The 20,649-nt window shown below is 46.9% G+C and overlaps 1 protein-coding gene across 10 annotated transcripts in view; it reads left to right on the plus strand.

Moving 5' to 3' along the window:
- PRKAG2 (protein kinase AMP-activated non-catalytic subunit gamma 2) overlaps positions 1-20,649 on the plus strand; it is a 2,090,293-nt gene that overhangs the window by 2,023,593 nt on the left and 46,051 nt on the right. For all 10 annotated transcript variants that reach the window (XM_069647770.1, XM_069647769.1, XM_069647768.1 and 7 more), the window contains one exon: positions 17,880-17,917. In XM_069647770.1, coding sequence (XP_069503871.1) covers positions 17,880-17,917 — 38 coding nt within the window. The remainder of the gene's footprint in view (positions 1-17,879; positions 17,918-20,649) is intronic.

Here is a 20,649-nt window from a genome sequence, read left to right on the forward strand (position 1 = left end):
ACCGTCACGGAGAGAGACGGGGAATATGAATGCTTTGATAATGTCAGGCTTAGGGGCGGGAGATATGATTTAGTGTCGCAAAAGCAGGTCAGCCAGGTCGATGGGGCAAGTGATAGGATTATCACATAATGTCGACGCACAGCAGCCTGATTTATCGTTTGTTTAGTGGACAAAAAGTCGGGTAAGGGCCATAGGAAATTGTAATGTCAATAGACATAAGGAGGGTTCTTATAACACTTTCAACCTGACAACGAACAATACGAACAGCGTTCTCAGAACACCCCCATTTTGTTTAATTGCAAACATTACCTCCACGTCCACTCGTCCTCGTCCCAGTACTTACTTCATGAGGTCCCTGCCTCTGACACAGGACCTTCTTCTATTTCTTTAAATTCCTATAACTCCTCCCCCACATCCACATGACTCAGATTCATATTACCAAGCCGGAGTATGGGACCTTGCCCGCAGGGAGTCAGTACTGTGACGTGGAAGAGTAGGACGACTACGAGTAATGAAGATTACTGGTAAGTAATCAGAGCATTTCAGGACACTGTGAGTGTTCTCAGAACACATTCAACTTGCCAGAGTACAATACAGACAGCGTCCTCGGGACACCCCCATTTTGTTTATGTACGAACATTTAAGGACTCCGCGAGTGTTCTTAGCTCAACTTTAGCTTGCTTGCGAACAAAACGGACACATACTCCATCCTCAGAACACCCCACCATTTAGTTTATATAGAACATTTCAGAACAGCCGTGTTGTCCGCAGACAAATCAAATACAACAAAAGCGTCTAGCATATAAAAAAAACAGAACATTGAACCTATCTCATACTCCCCCACCCTCCCCAATTACTCTTACACACCGACACACTCCACTAAATACAATTTTTAATCCAAGTTTCACCGCGCTGTCCGCGGTCGTCCGCAAATGCAAGATGGCAGGCGCCACAGAAAATCTGACGCGCTTCACGCACCACGCCGTCCATTCAGCGAACACGTCGGGTGTCCGCGGACATCGCGCAAGCCGTTCGGCCAATCAGGGCACTGTCCGTGGAGCGAACAGGGAAGTCCGTCCGCGAACGGAGATATCACTAATTTTTTTGCCTTACATTTTGGTCATTTAAAAAAAACTACTGGACGGATTTACACCAAATTTGCAAAAGCACGCTTTTGGGACCAAGTCCCCGCTCCTGCCGCAAATTTGGTGTAAATCCATCCAGCGGTTTGGGCTGTAGGCATGCGTAAAGTGTTTTCCCATTATGTCTATGGGAAACAACAAAGGTTTTGGGACCCCCCCTATAACTTTGCCCCCCCTGGACCAAACCTCTCCAAACTTTGCAAAAAAAGTATATGGCCCACTCTGAAAAGTTTGGAGAGGTTTGGTCCAGGGGGGAAAGTTATAGGGGGGGTCCCAAAACTTTTGTTGAGGATTCGTCCAGAGGGAGCGAAGTTATAAGCCACCCACAAAAATGCTCTTCCTATGGAAACACCAATTTAACCATAACTACATGGACGCTACTGCGTCCATGTAATGTGTGTATGTGTATGTATATATGTATATGTATATATTCAAAGAAAAAACTTTGTTAAAGGGACGTTATGGTTTCAAGTAAAATCACGATTCGTGGGAGAGGTCCCACTCGGACAAGGAATCGTTCTCGTCATGCCTGGTCCAGGTCCAGGTCCCGGTCCTCGACGCGCTAGAGACCGTGTGAACCTGTGATGTCTTCGAGGAAGACGTCGACGCCAGTGGCGCCGAGATCGTTGACTGACTGTTTCGAGGCCCCGCCTCTGAAGAAGTCGTCAGCGCCATCGGCGCCCAGGCTGTCGAAGGACACGCTCGGGGGCGCCGGCCTCGAGGCCTGTGTCGACGCCATCGATGCTGTCGGCGCCGCGTTCGGCGTCGACGCTGATTCTCAATGCCCTCGAAGCCTTTCGAGGCTGTGTCGACGGGGGTACCCCGAGGCTCGGTGGAACCCCCAAGAAAGGCTCTGGCCAAGGTCAAGCATGGCTTTGGTTCACATTCTGTGCCTTCTTACCGCCATCTTGAGTTTATTTCAGAGGTGGATGAGGGCTCTGATGATGGCATGGTTCCTAATACGGTGCCAGACGAGATTCTCTCGGGCCATAGCCAATTTGAGGACCTGAGGCAGTCCCTGCACGATGCTAGTGGGCTGGACACCTCTCCGCAGGTGGAGTTTTGTAGGCCTGAGCCTGGCACACATGCCGACTCCTCGTACCGGCACCTTATGTCGAGGGTCACTGAGTACTTGGGATGGTCTGCTCCCCCGGGGGAGTTTCTTCAGGATATCCTCGACCTTGGTCCACCAACTGTCCCGGTACTGCTGTTTCATATAGCTCTACAGAGGAGGTTGGCGGCAGCTTGGACTGCTCCGGAGAGACTCCCAGCAGTGGGCAAGTCTTTGCCGCTAAAATACCGCCCAGCCAGTAGCGACCCCTGCTACTTGTCCAAGCACCCCACTCCGGAGAGTTTGGTGGTGCAGGCGGCTACGGCCCCAGCAAAGTAGGCGTTGTATCGTACCATCCCTCCTGATAGGTACGACAAGTTTTTTGATGGCTGGGCGAAGAAAGTGTTTTCTTCAGGGGACATGGTGCTTCAGGCGGCCAACTTCGTATGTGCCTTGTCACGTTTCACGCGCACTCTGTGGAACTGTGTTTCCTTAGCGGCTGAACATATTACCGAAGGGGTCGAACTGGATGGTTCCTTGCCATGGTTCAGGATGTCAAGGATGCCATGTGTGAGGCCGTTCAGTCGGGTTTGGACATGGCAGATTGCGTCAGCCGGTCCATGGCGGCGAGCACCGTGATACGCAGGTTTGCGTGTTTGCGGAAGTCGGGGTTTGCTCCTGATGTGCAGGCCCAGCTCCTCAACATGCCCTTTGACGGGGAACATCTTTTTGGCAGCAAGGCTGACGAGATCCTTGAGAGGTTGCAGACCTCAAAAGCTGCAGCGAAGTCATTGGGCGCTGCAGTTCAACAACCTCCGCCTTTTCGTCCTAGGGGACAGCAATGGGAGGGGAGGTTCCTTTCATTATTACTCATCCTTTGGTAAAGCAAGAGGAGCTGCCAGTCAAAGGGGCCACCGTAGGAGTGCCAGAGGTGGAAAACAAGGTACTCGAGGTGCCAAGGCCGCTCGGGCAGTTGCCTCTTGCCCTCAGGCAACGCCGCAGCCGCTTCAGCTCAGTCATGAGGCCATGTCCCATGGTTCGCGGGTTGGGGGAAGGCTGGCGCAGCATCTTGCAGAGTGGCGCGCCATTACTTCAGATGTGTGGGTTCTGGAGATCCTAACCCACGGCTACTGTCTTCCTTTCCGGCAGAGGCCTCGAGACAATCCACCGGGGAATCTCTCTTTGAAGAGTCCGGATCCGCTCCTTGCACAGGAAATTCAATCCCTGCTGGAGAAAGGCGCCATAGAACTGGTGCCTGTAGCGGAGAGGAACAAGGGATGGTATTCCCCTTATTTTTTGATTTCCAAGAAAGACAGGGGTTTGAGACCCATCATGGACTTGCGCGGGTTGAACAAACTCCTCAGGAAGGAGAAGTTCAAGATGGTTACTCTCTCTCAAGTCCTCCAGGCCCTTCAACTTCAGGACTGGTTTGTGTCTCTCGACCTCAAGGACGCTTATTTTCATGTGCCGATACTTCGAAAGCACAAGAAGTACCTGAGGTTCGCGGTTGGCGACTCGCACTTTCAGTTTCGGGTCCTGCCATTCGGATTGACCTCCGCCCCGAGGGTCTTCACCGAGCTCATGGTAGTGGTGGCAGCGCACCTCAGGAAAGGGGGGATTCACGTCTACCCCTACCTGGACGATTGGTTGATCAGGGGGTGCTCTCCCGAGCAAGTCCTGGATCATCTGTCAGTCACCTGCCACTCCCTCCACAAGCTGGGCTTCTCCCTCAACTTAAGAAGTCCCATTTGACACCGACTCAGAGGCTCCAGTACATCGGAGCAGTGCTATACATGTCCCTGGGGCAGTGTTTTCCTCCCCAGATGAGGGCTCATCACATTCAGCAGATGGTGCACAAGTTTCAGCTTGCCCAGAGTCTCCCAGCGTTTGAGTTCTTGAGATTGCTCGGCCTCATGGCATCCTGCATTCTTCTGGTGCCAGAGGCCAGGTTGCGGATGAGATCTTTACAATGGGCACTCAAGCTCCAGTGGTCTCAGTCGTCCGACAGGATGTCGGATCCTGTTCAGGTGCCGTCCTCGGTCGCCCAGGACCTTCTGTGGTGGGCCGTCGAAGACAATCTGATGATGGGGCCTCCATTTTGGCTACCCTGGATGGAGGTGACGATCGTGACGGACGCATCCCTCACGGGATGGGGAGCTCATGCTAACGAGTTGACAGTCAGCAGTCATTGGTCTCCGTCGGAGTCCAGACTCCATATCAGTCTGTTGGAGCTGAGGGCCGTCAGGCTAGCCCTGAAGGCTTTTCTGCCGACAGTGCGTGGGAAAAATGTCCTGATCCTGATGGACAACACGGTGGCCATGCACTACCTCAACAAAAAGGGGGAGGGGGGGGGCAGGGTCATTTCCTCTGTGCAGGGAGGTGATGCAGCTCTGGTTCTGGGCAATCCAGCAGGAAGTTTCAATCTCGGCAGTTCATCTGGCCGGAGATGAAAACGAGACGGCGGATGCTCTGAGCAGGCAGAGCGCGATCTCTCACAAGTGGGAGTTGGCTCAGGAGATTCTCCTGGAGATCTTCGCCCTTTGGGGGACCACTCAAGTGGATCTTTTCGCCTCCAGTGTCAACCGGAAGTGCGGGAGGTTCTGCTCGCAGCAATTTCCTCCAAAAGGAGCCTTATGAGACGTGTTCGTGGTGGAGTGGTCATTCCCACTGCTGTACGCGTTTCCTCCAGTGCCCGTCATCCCGCAAGTACTGCGGAGGTTACGGAGGTTCGGTTCCCGGATGATCGTCATTGCTCCGGCGTAGGCCCGGAGGACGTGGTACACGGACCTTCTCGACTTCTCCATCTGTCCTCCACGTCGATTTCCCTACCGAGACGATCTGCTCTCACGGGAGGGAGGGTCAGGTTCTTCATCCAGAGGTCAGATCCCTCAACCTTCACGCTTGGTTTCTGAAAGGTTGAGGTATAAGGATTGGGACTTCCCTGAAGACGGGATGGAGGTGTTGCTTTCGGCCAGACGGCCCGCAACAAAGTCCCTGTACCGTTGGCATAAGTTCTGCGACTGGTGCAGGGTTACGAATGTGGATCCTTTTGCATGTGACATTCCCATGGTTCTGTCTTTTTTGCTTTCTTTGGCCCACAGGGGCCTTCAAGTGGGTACCATTAAAGGTTACCTGGCAGCGCTGTCCATATTTAAGCGCTTGTCTGAAGAGTGTTCCTATTTTAAAATTCCTTAATTTCTCAGTTTCTGAAAGGGCTCACTAATGTGTTCCCTCCGTCACCTTTCCAGGAACCTTGTTCTCAAGTTTCTGATGGGTGCTCCGTTTGAGCCTTTGCATTCATGCCCTTTGAGACTGTTAACTCTTAAAACTGTATTTTTGGTTGCGGTCACTTACGCTCGCAGACTGAGTGAGTTACAGGCACTTTCAGTTAAGCCACCCTTCACTGAGTTTCATAAGGACAGGGTTGTCCTTAGACTTCGTCCTTCCTTTCTTCCGAAGGTGGTGTCGGAATTTCATTTAGGCCAGAAGGTTGTTCTTCCGGCGTTTTATCCTCCTCCACATCCTGGTAAGGAAGAGGAGAGGCTCCATAGGCTTGATCCTAGGAGAGCGTTAAGCTTTTATATTTCACGCATGTCCCGGGTCAGAGTGGACGATCAACTCTTCATTGGTTACGCTGGAAAACATTTGGGACAAGCTGTGACGAAACAGACTTTGTCTCGCTGGATTATTTTGGCTATCTCTGAGTGTTACCGCTTGGCGGGTAAGGTCCCACCGGTCGGTTTACGGGCCCATTCTACCAGGGGTATGGCTGCCTCTACTGCCCTACAGAGGGGTGTTCCTATTCGTAACATCTGTGATGCAGCCACCTGGGCTTCACTACTTACTTTTGTACGTCACTACTCCCTTGATTCCATCCGGGGGCAGGATCTGGCCTTTGGCAAGGCGGTCCTTTACTCTGCAATTTGATTGGGCATTCTAAATTTCAGTTTTTTAAATTCTTTTCCCACCTCCTTGCATTGGTACTGCTTTGGGAGTCAGTCATAGATATGGAATACGTCGGAGGACCCAATCCCCTCGAAGAACAAGTTACTCTCTTACCTGGTAACGTTCTTTCAATGGGATGGTCCGACGACGTATTGTATAACGCTCTCTCCCTGCCTTCCCCGCTACAGAATTTCTTATGCGATTGCAGCATACGTTTCCGCAAGGCTTTGTGTGGTCAGACTGGCAGAAGACTGGTGCCACACGTTCTGGGGAAAAAACTAGAACTGAGGCTACGGGCGTCGTGCGTCCTACTTATAACATCCAGTGACATCGGCCGTCGGAGTAGGTCCTCGAGGGCGGCGTATCGACGTCATCGATGCAGGACGCAGACGCCGTAAGATTTTCCGAAGCAGCACAGCTGTGGCGATTACTGTCATAGATATGGAATACGTAGTCGGACTATCCCATCGAAAGAACTTTACCAGGTAAGAGAGTAACTTGTTCTTCTGGGCCATCCAGCAGGAAATTTCGATTTCGAAGTTCATCTGCCGGGGACGAAAACGCGGTGGCGGATGCTCTGAGCAGGCAGAGCACGGTCTCTCACGAGTGGGAGCTGGCTCAGGACGTTCTTTTGGAGATCTTCGCCCTTTGGGGAACCCCACAAGTGGATCTCTTCGCCACCAGTGTCAACCGGAAGTGCAAGAGATTCTGCTCGCGGGAATTTCCTCCAAGAGGAGCCTTAGGGGACGCGTTCGTAGAGGAGTAGTCCTTCCCACTGCTGTACGCATTACCTCCAGTCCCAGTCATTCCGCAAGTGTTGCGGAGGTTACAGAAGTTTAGTTCCCGAATGATCCCCATTGCTTCGGCATGGGCCAGGAGAGCGTGGTACCCGGACCTTCTAGACATGTACATCTGCCCTCCACGCCGTCTTCCCTACCGAGAAGATCTGCTCTCACAGGAGGGGGGTCAGGTTTTCCATCGAGAGGTCAAGTCTCTCAGCCTTCATGCTTGGTATCTGAAAGGTTGAGTTATAAAGATTGGGACCTCCCCGAAGACGTGATGGAGGTGTTGCTTTCGGCCAGAAGGCCCACAACGAAATCCCTGTACCGTTGCCATTGGAGAAAGTTCTGTTACTGGTGCAGGGTACATAATGTCGATCCTTTCCAATGTTCCATTCCTTTGGTTTTGTCTTTTTTGCTTTCTTTAGCCCACAAGGGCCTGCAAGTGGGTACCATTAAGGGTTACCTGGCGGCGCTGTCCATATTTAAGCACTCGTCTGAGGAATATTCTTATTTTAAGATCCCTTCGATTTCTCCGTTTCTAAAAGGGCTAACTAATGTGTTTCCACCGTCGCCTTTCCAGGTGCCGCGATGGGATTCGAATTTGGTTTTAAAGTTCCTAATGGCAGCTCCGTGTGAGCCCTTACATTATGTCCGTTGCGACTGTTGTCCTTTAAAACTGTGTTTAGTTGCGGTTACTTCCACACGCAGAGTGAGCGAGTTGCAGCCACTTTCCGCCAAGCCACACTTTACTGTGTTCCATAAGGGCAGGGTTTCCTGCGGGTGCAGCCTTCTTTTCTTCCGAAGGTTGTGTCGGAATTCCATTTGAGCCAGAAGGTTATTATTCCAGTGTTATATCCTCCTCCACATCCTGGTAAGGAAGAGGAGAGGCTCCATAGGTTGGATCCTAGAAGCTTTGAGTTTCTATCTCTCACGGATGTCCCAGGTCAGAGTGGACGATCAGCTCTTTGTTAGTTATGCTGAAAGTCGCTTGGGTCAGGCTGTTTCCAAACAGACCTTGTCTAGATGGATAATTTTGATGATCTCTGAGTGTTACCGTTTGGCGAGAAAGGACCCTCCAGTAGGTTTACGGGCTCACTCTACTAGGGGTGTGGCTGCCTCCACTGCTCTACAGAGGGGCGTTCCTATTCGCAATATTTGCGAAGCAGCCACATGGGCCTCTAGCCATACTTTTATGAGACACTATTCCTTGGACTCCATCCATTGGCAGGGTTTGGCCTTTGGTAAGGCAGTCCTTTATTCAGCCATTTGATTGGGCATTCTAAAATTCTAAATTCTTTTCCCACCTCCATAAATTGGTACTGCTTTTGGAGTCTGTCATAGATGTGGAATACGTCGGAGGACACAATCCCCTTGAAGAACAAGTTACTCTCTTACCTGGTAACGTTCTTTCAATGGGATGGTCCGACGACGTATTGTATAACGCTCTCTCCCTGCCTTCCCCGCTACAGAATTTCTTATGCGATTGCAGCATACGTTTCCGCAAGGCTTTGTGTGGTCAGACTGGCAGAAGACTGGTGCCACACGTTCTGGGGAAAAAACTAGAACTGAGGCTACGGGCGTCGTGCGTCCTACTTATAACATCCAGTGACATCGGCCGTCGGAGTAGGTCCTCGAGGGCGGCGTATCGACGTCATCGATGCAGGACGCAGACGCCGTAAGATTTTCCGAAGCAGCACAGCTGTGGCGATTACTGTCATAGATATGGAATACGTAGTCGGACTATCCCATCGAAAGAACTTTACCAGGTAAGAGAGTAACTTGTTCTTCTGGGCCATCCAGCAGGAAATTTCGATTTCGAAGTTCATCTGCCGGGGACGAAAACGCGGTGGCGGATGCTCTGAGCAGGCAGAGCACGGTCTCTCACGAGTGGGAGCTGGCTCAGGACGTTCTTTTGGAGATCTTCGCCCTTTGGGGAACCCCACAAGTGGATCTCTTCGCCACCAGTGTCAACCGGAAGTGCAAGAGATTCTGCTCGCGGGAATTTCCTCCAAGAGGAGCCTTAGGGGACGCGTTCGTAGAGGAGTAGTCCTTCCCACTGCTGTACGCATTACCTCCAGTCCCAGTCATTCCGCAAGTGTTGCGGAGGTTACAGAAGTTTAGTTCCCGAATGATCCCCATTGCTTCGGCATGGGCCAGGAGAGCGTGGTACCCGGACCTTCTAGACATGTACATCTGCCCTCCACGCCGTCTTCCCTACCGAGAAGATCTGCTCTCACAGGAGGGGGGTCAGGTTTTCCATCGAGAGGTCAAGTCTCTCAGCCTTCATGCTTGGTATCTGAAAGGTTGAGTTATAAAGATTGGGACCTCCCCGAAGACGTGATGGAGGTGTTGCTTTCGGCCAGAAGGCCCACAACGAAATCCCTGTACTGTTGCCATTGGAGAAAGTTCTGTTACTGGTGCAGGGTACATAATGTCGATCCTTTCCAATGTTCCATTCCTTTGGTTTTGTCTTTTTTGCTTTCTTTAGCCCACAAGGGCCTGCAAGTGGGTACCATTAAGGGTTACCTGGCGGCGCTGTCCATATTTAAGCACTCGTCTGAGGAATATTCTTATTTTAAGATCCCTTCGATTTCTCCGTTTCTAAAAGGGCTAACTAATGTGTTTCCACCGTCGCCTTTCCAGGTGCCGCGATGGGATTCGAATTTGGTTTTAAAGTTCCTAATGGCAGCTCCGTGTGAGCCCTTACATTATGTCCGTTGCGACTGTTGTCCTTTAAAACTGTGTTTAGTTGCGGTTACTTCCACACGCAGAGTGAGCGAGTTGCAGCCACTTTCCGCCAAGCCACACTTTACTGTGTTCCATAAGGGCAGGGTTTCCTGCGGGTGCAGCCTTCTTTTCTTCCGAAGGTTGTGTCGGAATTCCATTTGAGCCAGAAGGTTATTATTCCAGTGTTTTATCCTCCTCCACATCCTGGTAAGGAAGAGGAGAGGCTCCATAGGTTGGATCCTAGAAGCTTTGAGTTTCTATCTCTCACGGATGTCCCAGGTCAGAGTGGACGATCAGCTCTTTGTTAGTTATGCTGAAAGTCGCTTGGGTCAGGCTGTTTCCAAACAGACCTTGTCTAGATGGATAATTTTGATGATCTCTGAGTGTTACCGTTTGGCGAGAAAGGACCCTCCAGTAGGTTTACGGGCTCACTCTACTAGGGGTGTGGCTGCCTCCACTGCTCTACAGAGGGGCGTTCCTATTCGCAATATTTGCGAAGCAGCCACATGGGCCTCTAGCCATACTTTTATGAGACACTATTCCTTGGACTCCATCCATTGGCAGGGTTTGGCCTTTGGTAAGGCAGTCCTTTATTCAGCCATTTGATTGGGCATTCTAAAATTCTAAATTCTTTTCCCACCTCCATAAATTGGTACTGCTTTTGGAGTCTGTCATAGATGTGGAATACGTCGGAGGACACAATCCCCTTGAAGAACAAGTTACTTGCCATATCTCGTAACGTTCTTTCGATGGGATGTTCCTCAGACCTATTCCACATCGCCCTCCCAGCCTGCCCCTCTGCTGAATTTCCTATGCGATTGTAGTTTACGTTTCCGCAAGGCTTTCTGCAGTCATACTGCAGGAGATTGGTGCCACACGTTCTGGGAAAAAACTATAACTTGGCTACAGGCACCGTGTGTCCTATATATAACATCCGGTGACGTCGACCCTCGAGGGACAACGGATCAACGCAGGACGCCCTCTGCCGAAAGTTTTCTCAAGCAGCACAGCTGTGGACATTACCTGTCTTAGATGTGGAATATGTCGGAGGAACATCCCATCGAAAGAACGTCACCAGATATGGTATGTAACTTGTTCTTTCCATGGAATCGTTTTTGGAAAGGAGCGTTCCTAAACGGAGCAAAATTGGCACTTCCTCAGCTTCAAATGTACCATCAACACATCCTCTGTCGCTTGTCATAGCTCAGTGAATCTTCCACCAAACCAAGACCAAGCACCTGATGTCCCCCCTGCACCCAAAAGTGTACAAAATGAAAAGGTGCTCCTCAGAAAAGCCCATCAGTATCTCTGCATCCCCTAAAGAGTCCTCACTTTTAACCCTTCTCTAGACACACCCCCATCCCTAACTAGACTACACCAATGTACTCTACTTCAACCTTCCAAAAAAGCACCCCTCTTTTCTCCCAGTAGTCACTACAGCATGACTGCTTGCTGCAAATAAAATGGCAGCCCCCACCTTCTTGAACATGAATTCACTATTCTCACCTCCCATTATCTTTACCATCTGCCTCATCCACCAGTCTTTAATGCACAACAATTCCAGCCATCGCCTGCTTTGTATCTGACAAAAGCAACTGCAGATCCCAAAAATGTAATTATGTAGGAACTATGAAGATATGCACAAAGACCACCAATTCCCCATTGGAAAGAAACTGTCTTTTCAGGATCCTCTATGCACTCAAGCCCACCTCATCCGAAAAATCATTGAGACCATGCTATTTGTTTCGCTGCACTAGCTTAGCCTTTTCCTTCCGAAGGACCAAATCACTCGCATAGATAGAGCCACTTTCTATCTTTCAGTGTCCCACTGTAAAAGATGCAAGCCCACTGCATGCTAGACAAAGGACACTTTTCCAGAATATCATGTACATGAGGTGTAGCAGTGAGATGAGGATTTGTGATGATGGAGAAAGGTTTGCTCTTGCCATATGGATCGTTGTTTGTTGTGAGAGCATAAAGATGTGTTTTGTTTGCAGGAGATTTGTTTGTAGAATTATGCTGTTCTCTGCCTTTACCAAAACGTAAATCAGAAGGTCTTAGAGGTACAAACATTGCCCCTCTTCTGTCATCCACTTTTTCAGTTACTTTTAATGTTACCCATCTGGATATCAGACTGCAACGTCTAGCTGTTGGGCACAGGCCCCATGCTAGCCTGTTCATGGATTTTAGTCATGTGGCAGGCAGAGTCTGGAAACCGCCATCCAGAGGTTCGATTCCCTGAACTTTATTGGCAACGAAATGCTTCTAAGTAGCGTAGAAAACCATTGCTGTGTAACAGTTTATGTAGCCTCGTCGTAGCAGTCCTTTGAACAAGCTGGAGTGAGGCACAGTCCTCTATCCGGCCTCATTAAACAGCCATGGGTAGCCAGACTGCTGGCGCTTGGGCTTTGGAACACAGGAAAGCACTCTGCCTAACAGTCACAATCTTTTTCCCTTGAAGCCTTGGGCTTTGCTCATATGAATGTATGTGTTCTCGGTAGCCATAATCTCTCCCCTCCGTTTACTGTAATGTTCAGGTTTCAGGTTTTTCAAAGAATTACGGTTTGAGAGAAAAATATAGCAAGGCAGGACCTCACCTTGTCTCTTGTAGACAATCTCTGGCTCGATCTATATGCTCTGATTTGAAAACTTCTGGTTACTCACATCCAGTGAGGTGTACATCATTATCTAGCTTGGCGTCCCCTATTGTGCTTGCCTCTTCCCCATAAATGTTCATTGACATTTTTGTCCAATTTCTTTTTTCTGCATTGTGAAGTAAGGAGTTCACCTGACAGTAGCATCTGTATCATAGATGGGAGTTTCCTTGCACCCTGGTCGAGCACAGAAACCAGTCACATCTCAAGGTCTCAGACATCAGGGGTCAGATCTTAGGACTCCATCCCAATAGGATTCCTCGGGCTCTCGAGTCTTGGTAGAAGAGCTGAAACCACCATTAACATTGGCTCCAGAAGCGATTTCGGGTTCTCTATCCCAAGAAATCGGACTCTGGGAATTGTTCCCCATTTACCACCGGGATGGAGTGTGATCTCTTTTACTGCTGCCAGGCTCACTCCTTTTGTGATATCTTCCTCTTTGGTATACATGAATACTTTAAATTGGGGGTCCGAACGCCTGCTCTTGGTATCATTCACAGAGTAATGAGGGCAGTTTTTTCAGCAAATTTCAGAAGCGGATGACTTTGCAGGCACTGAAGGGTTGTTATGGGCTTGATTAGGGAAGTGCAGGCAGCCATGCTGGCTCACCTTGCTCCTCAACAGGGCTTCTCCTGTTAACACCACCAGTAGACTATATACTGGCCATGCCAGAGCAGTCTCTTACAGTTAAAGGATTGATTACAAAAGGTTCGAATGCAAAAGGTGAGAGTCAATAGGATCGAAAACCAAAGGTTCGAAAAAAAGTTATATTTTTTTTAGTTTTCCGTGCAGGTAAAAAGTGTTTTTTACCACAAAAACAGGGGTTGGTGTGGGGGTGGGGCGACCCCCCCCCCCCCAAAAAGTAAAAAAACCCAAACATTTTTTGAACCTTTTTGTTTTCGGTCCTTTTGATTCAAACCTATTGTAATTCGAACCTTTTGATTAAAACCTTTGACCTATAACCCTTTCTGTCAATCGCCGGCACTTCTCTGTTGCAAACTGCGCCTATCCCAGCAGCTCCTTATGGCATTGTAGATAGAGATCATAGAGAGTGGGGCATTCTCTGCTTGCTTTGGAGGTTATGGAATTTGTGGGCATTGCTGTTCTTCAGCAAGCAGCTTCAGAGAACAGTGTGCTGTCCTCAGCACAGACATAGCCATTGGGGACCTGGAGATAATGTAGTGACCATCCTAAGGGGAGCCCGCAGAGGAAAGGCGGGGCTTGTTCTGTCCCTGGCTGAATGTGCAGAAGTGACCAAGTGCAGCGAGGCAGCATTAATTAATCAAGGTGGGGGCTTCGGGTGGATTCCCCCCCCCCCCGGGAATTTGTTTAAATGGGTTCCAATTGTCCATTTTACAGTACACTTTCTGTGAATAAGTAGGTAAAAAGCCACAAAGTTTACAATCTGTTTTGTAGGGTAAGACGTGAAAAAGGTTAATTGGATGCCAAATCACGAACAGTGCACAGGAGCATTTTTCAACACATTTTCATACTGACTGTGCCCACACATGTCCATTCTGGTGTACCAATATATACCAGTATCCCTACGTAAGAACATACTCCTGTTGGCTTTGCCGTAGGGCCAGTAAAAATGATGACAAGGTGGTTATTCGTTGGGTGGCTCAGCACCGTGGTGACAGGTGCATGGTAGTAGGTAGCAGCATGGTGTCTCCACAGATTCTGGCAGGGAGTAGCTGTTTCCCAATGACTGCATGACTGACAGTTGACTGAGGATTCTGGACAGTATAGAAAAGCAGAATCTGTCTTTGGGACGACTGTGAGGCAGTGAAAGGGAACAGCCTGTGTGATGAGTGATACTGCCAACAAAGTCTGTGACTAGCAAGAGTCTCAGTTAGAGGGGGAAATCCAAACCGATATTGAGCGACATTAGGTGACTATGTGCATGAAGCAATAATGACAGGTCCCTGAAGAGGGGGCTACCCCATGTGATTCAGCATGGGTGTGGCACCCAGGAAAGTTATTTGACATCATGGATTGATGACAGACTGACATACTGAGCCTATGGAGTAATGCAGAGATCTAGAAGGAGTTGCATTGCCTCCCTGAGTAACATGCGTAGAGGACCATTTACTGTGAGGTTAAGGGAATTGGAGATTTGTGGCAGTTACTCCCTTACAATGAAGGGACATCTGTGCCAGTGTTCTCCTGTGTGTGGGTAGGTGTCTTGCTTCCACAGCCATCAGATGTAACCTGAATGGGGTTATTTAGCCCGTCTTTATAGGTGAGGCTTAAGAGTTTTCCGTTGTGAGTTAAGTAGGTCACAAGGCAGGATAGCCCCACAGTTATCCCACTGATCAAGTTACTAACTATTGACAGAAGTCTTGGATATCCCACCAGGTTCCAGGTAGGTGTGTGCATGCATAGGAGGATCCTGTTTATTCAAAACAGTGATGTAAATGCCAGACTTTAGCCACATTGAGGTTCACAGATAAGGGGGCAGTTTTTCAACAATATTTTAATACATATTAAATCTAGGGGCATCAACATCTGGTATTCTCAGCTAAACTGCCACTGTACAAGTTATGGTGTGGGTTTTCTAGCAGGGTGTACAAGGTTTCTGCAATCTTGTTTCAACAATAAATTACACCAAACCACATTCCTGTTCAGTGTGGTTTTGTTCATTTGGGAGTTATAGCATTACTCCACTACAAGAGGGTCCAATTGTCCTTCCATAAGTGGAGGCACTGCTACATTGTCCTTCAGTAGGTGCAACATTGCCACCTGGAAGGTGTGGCAGATAGCGAATCAGACTCCGGCTGCAGCCTCAGCCTCCTCTAGTGACCGGTAGCATGATAAATACAGAAACTGAAGGAAAGGGGGTTGCATGTAGATCTTTACAATGAACAGCAGCAATATGCCCAGATGCATAGCAAACATGCAGTACATTTTAAAACACATGTTTTAATATGGCAGTAGATCCAATATATGCAATAAACTAATTAACATAAATGCATGCACCCAGAAATAACTCTCGATAAAATATACTGAAACTAGCATCTTAATTCTACATTTCACACCAACCCATAATATTTACATGCTTGGTCCAGACAAGCACACATACAGCAGTCTAGAGAAACTGAACATGGTATAATGCTAACACATTAACAAGAATCCAGAAAAAAATGGTTCCCACAGTGTTCGTTAATTTCAAGGTTAGTATTTTAAGAATATGCAAAACTTTAACGTTGACATTCCTAACATTTTTAGACTTTACATTTTTATTGTTAGAAATTGTAAAAAATTTAAAAGAAAAGCCAATTGGTCTTTCTCCATTTCTGTGTGTGTTAGTTATATAATCCAATTCCACTCAATTTGCTACCATGTAGGAGTTAAGGTGCAGTTACAGCTTGCAGCATCCTTGACCAAGTTCAAAAGCCTATTATTCTACCTCAAAATAATAGTCTCCATTCCTTGCTTCCTTAACTTTAAAGCTTGGTTCTAAAGTTGACTTCCATACATCTACACAAGTTTCCTAAAATAGAAATGTTGAAGCGTCATTGAAAGCACCACTAGATTGCAGTCCAAAAATATGGATCTATTCTTTTTTTATTTACAAACTTGTCTCTGGACTGTAGACGGCACCTGCTATTGTGATGTCATGAATTTATCTAGATATTTGAAAGTAAAAAAATAATTGACACATATGTTACCAGGCATTGATGGGGAGTTAACAATACACTAGTCCAGTCCAATCAATTTGTTCAGACAAAATTCATGAAGTCACATCACACTACATAATCCACATTCCATTCCAAAAAGTAGAACATTAAAGATGTCATTTGGCAGTAATGGAGATGAATGTGTTTTTTCATTGCGTTGCAGTTTATGCTAAAATTGGCCATTTTAAAGATCTTTAAAAGCTAATATATTTCAAAACCATTTAAAAGCAACCAATTTTGATCGCTCACTTGCAATATAAATGTAAAATTATTTGGCTTGATGGGGTTTATTCAATGTGATTCCCTTCTGCTAAGACAGTTCATCCAGATTACAAATTCATGATTTTCACCAAATATACTGTATAACCTTTGTCCAAACTTACATCTTCAGACAAATAACTCAATGTCATACTAAGTATTTTAAAAATCCAGTCCTCCCTTTAAGTGCTTTGTCAAGATATATATCCGAGGTCTACACAATTGTTTTCTTTCCAAACTTGCTTCTTTTCTCTGATAAGAAAAGTACATTTTTAATGTTTGGGCATTGCTGAAATTTCAAACTTGAATGTCCATGATACCTCATGATTGTAAACTCCCGGTTTGTCAGAACAAGACATGAATTTTAAGAGCAGATGTTACCTTGTTACTTGCTAGCCTTTCACCTTAGGTGGTCTTCTTCTGTCCCATCAAACAAAACATTCCAGTCTTCTTACCTCAATCCCATGGTTCAGGGGAACTCTTGGAAAAAATGCTTTAACACTGTTGTTAAATTAGTAGGGTCCAGCAGGGAAGGGTTGGGTCCATTAAGTCTTTTTGCATTTTCTTTTTTAATTAAGTCTCCCCTAGTGCCTGTTATAAATAGAAACAATGTACTATTGCTGCGAGGATCAAGAGGGTCCTTAAAGAAACAATGGCCACAACAAAATGTGATGATGGCTAACCACCACAAAATACACAACATATTATTTAATAATTGTCTAATATTTTCAATAATTCTAAACGAAAATAAACTGATTGACTAAGTAGTGAGAAAAGTCTTCCACAGGATTTGTGGGAATTCTCCTTTTTCTTAATGCATGAGGAGTCAACAGGACAATGGCAGAAGGGGATTGACAAAACCAAATGGAAGACGTGCCATGGAGAATAAGACACATGTATTGCATCACATTACAATTTGACACAGGAATCCACATAATTCGCCCATCCAATAGCTCTGGGAGAACACACTCTAGCCAGACCAAATTAGCTGTGTAATTTGAAAAAAAAATGCTGCTCTGCATCTGACAGTGGAATGTAATCTAAATAGGAGTACCTTAACATGACATCTATACAGTTTTGAATAGAAGTGCAGGGATTTTCAGATTTGCTGACCTGTACTCAAATATCAGGAATTGCACCTTTTGACATATTACAATTGCAACAACATTTTCTGTTATGCTTCTCTAATTAGTTCATGTTTTATGGTCACAGGTATACTTAAGCCGATTTTAACGTTAGTTAGACGTGGCTAACAAATTAGAGGGAAAAATGTGTGGTGCTATTGGGTCTGCACGGTTTCCAGAATTTGCCCATCTCTAAATGAGGGCAATGTTTACTTTTTTCTCTTACAAGGTAACCCTATATAAAAAGTATTCAAATTGCTTAAGTATTGTAGTATTTTACATACACTGGTCCCACTTATTGCATATACACAGTATTCTGAATCCATCCTATTTAAAGGTCCTTTGTGTGTATAAATAAATATTGAAATGCATGTTTGTATGTAGTGCAACATCCCTCCCTCCCCCCACCAATACTCAAGAGGCCATTACCATTTATACCATTTAAGTCAAACATGCTTAACATTGATCTGTTATATTTCATGTATTCTAACAAGCATTTGTTTCTTTGTTTTTCAGGAAAGGTTGTAGATATTTATTCCAAATTTGATGTGATAGTAAGTATTTATTTCTAAAATCTCCCTATAAGAATAATTTTTCCAGACTTTGGTTTTGCACGCTTAACCAAATTGAATCCCTCCATTGCAAGTGCACTGTGTCCAGTTTGGGATCTTTCTGATTGTTATTTTAATTTAAAAAGGAAACCTTTGTAAATCATTAAAGCATGACACTCTGACCATTTGGGAATGATCTGGTGAGTACTTGTACATCATCCCTCAAGATATTTAGGGTCACCCATATATAGACCTGAAGGTGCATGGCACCTGCCTCCCTTAAATGTTTTACTTCTGGTATACGAATAACCTCATGTGTCAATGCCTTGCATTGAATACCTACTTCACTGTTTATCCCCATTTAAGTTTGTTTTAACTGCAGCTGTAGTCTGAATCAATGGCCATGCACCTCTGGGTTATGCTTTTTGACCTCTCCCATTTTTCATTTTGTGCTACAATTTTATCATAAACCCGCCCTATTCACTTGTTTGGTGTGTATCAGAACCCTAACTGCGTACTGATGTGTGATCATTGAAAATAGGCAAACTGGAAGACAACAGCCATGTTTTTCATAAACCAGCTAGGAGAGAAACCTTTAGCGAAATTGTCAAAGATTGCCTAGCGCATCAGTCATTGATGCATATGCAACATATTTCCTCAAGCTGCACGCTTACCAGCCATACAAAACTGTCTGGTAGACACACCCTGAGCAGGGCAAACATTCAAGAGCATGAGGGTTGTCCAGCTCAGTCCTCGAGGGCCGGGATCCTATAGGGTTTTCAGGATAGCCCTCATTAATATTCAAGAGGAAAAATCTGCATACTTTTAGAATCATTGTTTGAAAATGTATCTCATGATTATTAATGAGGGGTATCCTGAAAACCCAACATGGATCCGTCCCTCAAGGCCTGGAGTTGGACAACAGACCAGGCAGTGCCCAAATAGATTTTCAGCAATTTTGATCTTCCCGCTCCTCAGCACCCCAGACCTCTTTGTACAAAAGAGAACTCAAAATTCCAAACTTTCATGATCCAAGACCCACAGACAAGATCCCTGGACAATGCTCTGTGGATGAGTTGGTCATGGATATTTCCGTACACTTTTCCCATCCGACTGTCCTAACAGGAAGAGTGGTGCACAAATTGATGCAGCAAGGTGCAATGAGGTTGCTGTGATGTGTTTCTCCCTAAGTCTGTTTCGTGCTCCCTTACCTACTCCTCTCCGCCCTCCCTCTCCACCCACTGTGTGACTATCTCTATCTCTCTCTCTCCCCCACCCCTCACTTCTCCTCTATCTCACCAATGTTCCTTTCTGCCTACTCCATCCTATGATCTTCCACGCCACACTGCTACAACGTTCCCCTTGCCACATTATTACTCCCTTATTCACATTACTGCTACTCACTTCACCCATATCTTCTCCCACAGCCACCTTCCTTTCACTTCCCCAGTCACCTTATTCATTCCCTTCTTTTAGTATCAATCACTCACTGTACGCCACATTCAAACCCAAGAACCGCTCTCTCCCACCAACCAATACCTCACCTTGCACACACATTTCAGCAAGGCTCCTACATGCTTCTCTGTTCCATCATTCCTGCGCCTGGTCTCTTGGTCCTCCTTCCCCCCTCCATTGACTTCCACTCTGCTGGCTCCCGGGATAACTGCTGATTGTCACTTCACCGGGGAAGTATTCCAATCAAGGAAACGTTCAAAAGGGGACTTTAGCACCACCCTTTTCTTATACAGATGTCCACCATTCTCTAACATTGGCAGACTGCAATATTCAATGTCCCAGTTAATGTGAGAGCTTCCTGCCGGTCAAGGATTCCGGCTTGGTTGGATGTTGCTGTGGGGCCCCACGCAGGAGGGTGTAATGTCCTTTAGTGCGTGTACCCCACTAGGTACTTTGCACCCTAACTCACACTGACGTGCTGCTGCGACTTGCTGTCATGGGGCAGGTGGATCCAGCTGGAGCGCCCTATGTTCTGACCTGCGCTGATGCATATGCTGATGTGGGTTGTGTAGTGGCTTTCTTCGTTCAGCCTGCTGCCCAATCTGTTCTGTATTTTGTTTGCTTGGCTCTGTCTCTTTGGTTGCTGGCTGGCTGTCTGGTTTTTGAATATACTGAATTTGGAGATCCTATGAGCCCTAATTAGACACTAGCCAGAATGGTGCTGTGCAGGCATAGGGTGATTTTAGTCTTGAACTTTTTTCAAGCATATAGGCACAGGGGGAAGGGACGGGGACTTGGGCCCTCCCAGCACCCACATCCGCATCTGGAGCAGGTCACTGGCATAAATCCTGATGGGCCTTCCACCTCTTGCTGAGGGTACCCTACGCCCTTCTGATGGGGACAGATCTCTGGCCCTGTCACACCATATCCACCATTGCATGGTGGAGTGTGCGCTGTATACAAGAATGCTACAAGTTAACACACAAACCCATACTTTTCACGCCAAAGGCTCGCTTCACGAGAAGTACAGGAGCCACACTACCCTTCATTGCTAATCTCCCTTTAAAAGCCAGCTGTAAGGTAGCTAAATCTATTTTCCACTGTTTCTTCAGCTCACCCTCCAACTTCTCTGAGATGCTGCATGTTCATCTGTCCCTCTTTGCAAAGCATATAAATCTAAACTGATTCAGAAGCCTCATAAAACAGACCTCACTTACCTGTCTTTTTGTGGCTTGTATCAATTTAGAATTGCATGCGCTCACACATCCTCCCGATATAGG

This window comes from Ambystoma mexicanum, chromosome 2q (assembly GCF_040938575.1).
Source record: "Ambystoma mexicanum isolate Mex_15411 chromosome 2q, UKY_AmexF1_1, whole genome shotgun sequence".
Taxonomy (NCBI): domain Eukaryota; kingdom Metazoa; phylum Chordata; class Amphibia; order Caudata; family Ambystomatidae; genus Ambystoma; species Ambystoma mexicanum.